At 33.0% G+C, this 4,990-nt stretch overlaps 1 protein-coding gene across 3 annotated transcripts in view; it reads left to right on the forward strand.

Annotated features, from left to right (window-relative positions):
- The first annotated feature begins 568 nt into the window (after positions 1-568).
- Positions 569-4,990, forward strand: part of LOC108749782 (tetratricopeptide repeat protein 21B-like) — an 8,561-nt gene continuing 4,139 nt past the window's right edge. Inside the window, exons 1-2 of one of the 3 annotated variants that reach the window (XM_018488741.1) lie at positions 569-944; positions 1,358-2,561. In XM_018488741.1, the coding sequence (XP_018344243.1) occupies positions 1,413-2,561 (1,149 nt within the window). In that variant the 5' untranslated portion in view covers positions 569-944; positions 1,358-1,412. Of the gene's footprint in view, positions 945-1,357; positions 2,562-4,990 lie in introns of those variants that run through there. The other 2 variants (XM_018488742.1, XM_018488743.1) reach the window with 2 other exon arrangements.

Here is a 4,990-nt window from a genome sequence, read left to right on the forward strand (position 1 = left end):
ATATATCCATTGTTTCTAAAAGAAAAAAATTTTCCAAAGTTATTTATAATTTTTAGACTCAAAAAACGATCTAACTCTTGAATTGTTAAGTTTAATTTTATTATAACATATTTTTTAAATTAAAAGACGTACATATTGACCAAGAGTTGAATACTTTTCTCGCACTCACAAATTTTAAAGTTACATATTTTATACAAGTACGCATTATAATAATATCTAATACATCTTATTTTATTCTAATTAATATTTAAAATACATAGGAAAGTAGAGAAAAAAAGAAAAAAAGGGAGGGAAGGAGGGAAAGAGGGGAGAGAGAGGGGGGAAATTTTAATAATAACGTCACGCGTTGTCATTGACATGCCGTATATGAAGTGTAATGTGTCTCCACAAAACGTATATCTATCTCACTTTAAGTTCCAAAAGTGTACATTAGTTCAGTCACAGAAAACAGACCTATTATTATTACGATAAGAGTTAAGATTGGACTTAAGAACTTATAATTAAATATAAAATCGAGTCATGACGTTCTTATATCTGACTTTAGATGATCTTAAGATTTCTACCCGGTCTATGATATGATTTCTACAGCTATTCGGAATCTTGAATATACTATATATAAGATCAGATTTTAAATACCGCGCGGTAATCAGCCAGTGAATGCGGTTAGGTATATGTAAGCAGTTGCTATAGCAATGGCGTTGTCAACAAATAATATAACCTGTCTGTCTCGTTTTCGCCTATCGATTTTACGTTATTGCTTCAACATCATCAGTAGGATGTAAACGAAAAATTGTCTTGTGGATAAATTGAAGTCATTGTACTCACGATGTATCAAGACGAATTGGAAAACTCTGCCAACGGCGGATTTTTGACCGTGCTTGATTGCATTGTGATTGTTCGACAGTGTAAACCGCGGTGCTTTTTCCCAGTCAAGCGATGTGAAGGTAGGCACAAAATATCACGTAGTGTGCAAAATATATAATAATGAATAAATATAAATACGCGTTGTAAATGAATAGAACGTTAATAAAATACAAATATATAAATAGAATATAAAAACGACAAAATAAATGATTTGTTTATTAAAATTATTAATAAATAAAAATGTTTTAACTTATTTTTAATTTTTCTTTATATAGTCTATTTTTACTCATCTAGCTATTTAGGTTTTCAAAATTTTGAGAAATTAAAAATTTCGATTAAGTTTTAAAAGATCTCAGAAAGATATAAGAAGAATATCTTATTTGGCTCGTAGATTTATCTTGTCTTTTTAATTTTTAAATTAATTGAATCTTTTATTAGTTGAATTTGAAATATTGTTTTTATATGTTAATTTAGGGTTCGTATCTTATTTCAGAATAGATTAGACAATTCAAGTATAATAAACTGGACATAAAAACACAGAGACAAGAATGGATGAAGCAGAGCATGTAGCTCTTATTGAATGGTATTGCCGACAGCATTATTATAATGGCATGCTGACTCAAGTCAAGCAGGCATGCGATGCTTACCCGAACAGCGAGCGGCTAAAGCTGCTGTTCTGTCTGGCAAACATTTTTGTCGGTAAGAATCACGAAGCCATCAAGGAGAGCTCTAGCTTGCTGAACTATGCAGATGTCACACTGCCAGCATTACTCGTGCAAAGCGTTGCCTTGGACGGCGAAGTAGAGAGGAGCACTGTAACTCAGATAGAGAATAGGATCCGAGACGAGCGTAGAAAAGCATCCTGCATTTCGTTATGCCTAACAGCAACTGTGTTGCTTCTCTCTCATCGAGCAGACAAGGCAAAGGAGTATGTAGACAGAGCAAGTAAAATGAAACCCACGAATATCAATGTGTTATTTATCAAAGGATGGCTGGAGCTCAGTTTGAGATCGGGCACAGGTGTTCAAGAGGCAGGAAACTCCTTTGATTTCATTTTAAAGGAAGAACCAAGAAATCTGGGTGCATTATTAGGCTCTGCAGAGACGAAACGACGCATCGGAGATTATCCAGGTGCCGTCTTGATCCTGAACTCCTTGATTGTGCGCTATCCCAAGCAACCGCTTCCATTGATAGAAAAAATGAAGTGCCTACTAGCAGCGAAGGATTGGGAACAGGTGCTGGAGATGGTAAACCGCGTGCTCACGATCGAGTCGAACAACTTGGACGGTATCAAAGCAAGCTCGATGGTAGCTTTGTGCAGAGATGGCAATCCCAGCGAGGGTTTACCGCAGTTGCAGCTGTTTCTGCGTAACCTGCTGCTTGCTGAACCGAAGAACACGGTCTTGCTGATTGAGAACTTGCGACTGTTCTCTGATATTGCATTCCAAGACCATGGGATTCTGTTAGAGTTGGCACGGACGGCAGAGAAGATGCTACAAGCGACATCGTCGAGCAACGCAGAACTGATGGCAGAGCTGGGTAACTTGTATGCCGCGCTAGGCAATGTCAAGGACGCCGAGCGATGGTACAAGAACACCATTCGCGCTGATCCATCCTCTTTCGTGGCGCTCTTGGGACTGGCACACTGTCAGTTGTTGCAGGGATCTGCGGAGGACCTGGATCAGGCACGGCAACAGGTGAATAAACGACTGTTAGCAGAAAAAATAGCTTTGCAACTGTTGTAAAATTCTTTAATATGATTGATCTTAGTCCTTAATTCTTCTCTGGATCTACAAATCTAAATGTATATAAATCGTATAAAATTTTACAACAATGCCAAACTACTTTTTCTGCACACGTGAACAAATATATATGTATATGTATATGTGTGTGTACACACGCGCGCGCGCGCGCGCACATATATATGGAGTATATATATATATATATATGGAAAAAATGATACGTCTTTAGCATAGGGATAGAATGGACTAAACTGAGAAGAAAAGTCCTCTACTATTTTACGATTTTAGCAATAGTTAATAAGATATTAATTACTAAAAATTTATCAGTAAAAAATGTAAAAAAACCCATTAGAGCTTACATCAGCTGTTCGGATGCACAGAAAATTCTTTATTTTTGTATGAATGTAACAAAAACGAATAAAATATACGTTTTGACTCTACAATTCGGGTCCTTATCAATATAAAAATTCTAAATCGAAATTACATAAATAATGTAAATTCCAAGTTGATGATTCCCGACAATTTAGTTCGTTCTTCTTTATCCAAATGCCAAATTAGCTATGGAAAGAATAGCCCAATGATCAAAAATATTAACTTATACAATAATAATATAAAGACTTACATAAAGTAAAACCGAAGTCATATACATTGCGTCACTAAGTAGAATCACATCGCTCATCAGATTGTCAGATTTGCTGTGTAATCATTCAAAAGAAACACGAAAAATTAGAGAATTATTAAAATCATTTGTCTGAATTTTAATTATATCAATTTACATGTAAGCGTTTTTCCCGCGATTCGACGTAAAGGTTTTGTGATATCGACGGTCAGAGATACAATGAGAATTAAAATAATAAAATCATGTAGTTATTGAAATAAAAATAAAAATAAGAACAAAAGAGGGTAAAACCAACGTCATAATTCCGTAAACAAATTCATATATAGTGGATCTAAAAAATATTATTCTGTAAATTCAAACTCTGTTTCTGTTGCTTTATATGATTGCTTCTAAAATTAGTTTTTTATTAAGTACCTTTTCTTCGTCTAATATCTTAACATTTTTCCAATCAAAATCATATTGATGTTCTAATTCTGTGTTCTGTTATTACAGAATGTTGTGTAGTGTTCCAATTTATATGATTTCTATGCTTATTTATGCGTGTCTTCAAACATCTACCTGTTTAATCCACATATGATGCTTCACAATCTCGACAATCAATTTTATATACAACATTTGTGTGAGATAGCTTGGGACGAACGTCTTTATGATCTCTGATGAACTCCTAAGATTTTTAATCTCTTTATAATGTGTATTAAGAAGTTTTTTTAAAAAAATTTTTTGATCTTTTCTGATAAAAGTGTTATAAAAGGGATTGCAAAAAAGTTGTGATTAATTTTATTTTTATTATTGTCTGTTGTCTTATCTGTAAGCGTGTTACCCTGATCATTCCATTCTTTAAATTTTTTGACAACTTATTTTTGATTTCAGAGAATATGAATTTTAGTGGACATCCATTGTTTAAAAGAATTTTAATTATTAATTCGAAATTCTCTTGATGGTAAATAGGGTGGGGCAAAGAAAGAACTCTATCAATTAAACCAACGATTGTTCCCACTTTTTGGCATAAAGGAGATGTCTAGAAAAATAATTTAGATAACGTCCAGAAAAAGTAGGTTTGTGGTACCAATTCTGAATAAGAGAATTTCCTTGTTTAATTGACCTGACATCAAGAAAATCTAACTTGTCCCCACCTATTTCAGTTGTAAATTTTAATCTGGAATGGAATGAATTAAAAGTGTTCATTAGTGTATCAATGTGTGACGCATCATATGCTAACGCAATGTCATCAACATACTTCACATAAAAGGAAGGGTGAAATTGGAAGTCTCTGTAATATTTCATTTCAAGATCTTGCATAACAATATCCGACACAATGGGTGATAATGGTGAATCGGAACACTAAAAGTTTGTGTGAACACTGTTTATAAAATTTGTTATTGAAACTAAAAATGAATGTATATATAGGGTGTTTGGAAAATATTGTGATAAATCTTTCGTAGAGATAAAATGGACTAAACTGAGAAGAAAAGTCCTCCACCATTTTACGATTTTAGCAAATAAGATATTAACTATTGCTAAAAATTGTCGAAAGTTAGTCTTTAATAATTTTTTACTCAAATACTATCAACTTTACAGAAAAACTGTGAGAGACAAAAATTGTTTATTTTCTTCTTATAGTACTCTAAGAATTTTTTCAGAATTTTTTATCAACTTTTTAGAATTTTCTTATTTTTAGCAATATGAGAAAATACGATATTAAAAAATTCTAACACCGTATATATATATATTCTTTCCTTCTAAAGAATAATCTCTAGATATATCA

This window comes from Trachymyrmex septentrionalis, unplaced genomic scaffold (genome assembly GCF_001594115.1).
Source record: "Trachymyrmex septentrionalis isolate Tsep2-gDNA-1 unplaced genomic scaffold, Tsep1.0 scaffold312, whole genome shotgun sequence".
Taxonomy (NCBI): domain Eukaryota; kingdom Metazoa; phylum Arthropoda; class Insecta; order Hymenoptera; family Formicidae; genus Trachymyrmex; species Trachymyrmex septentrionalis.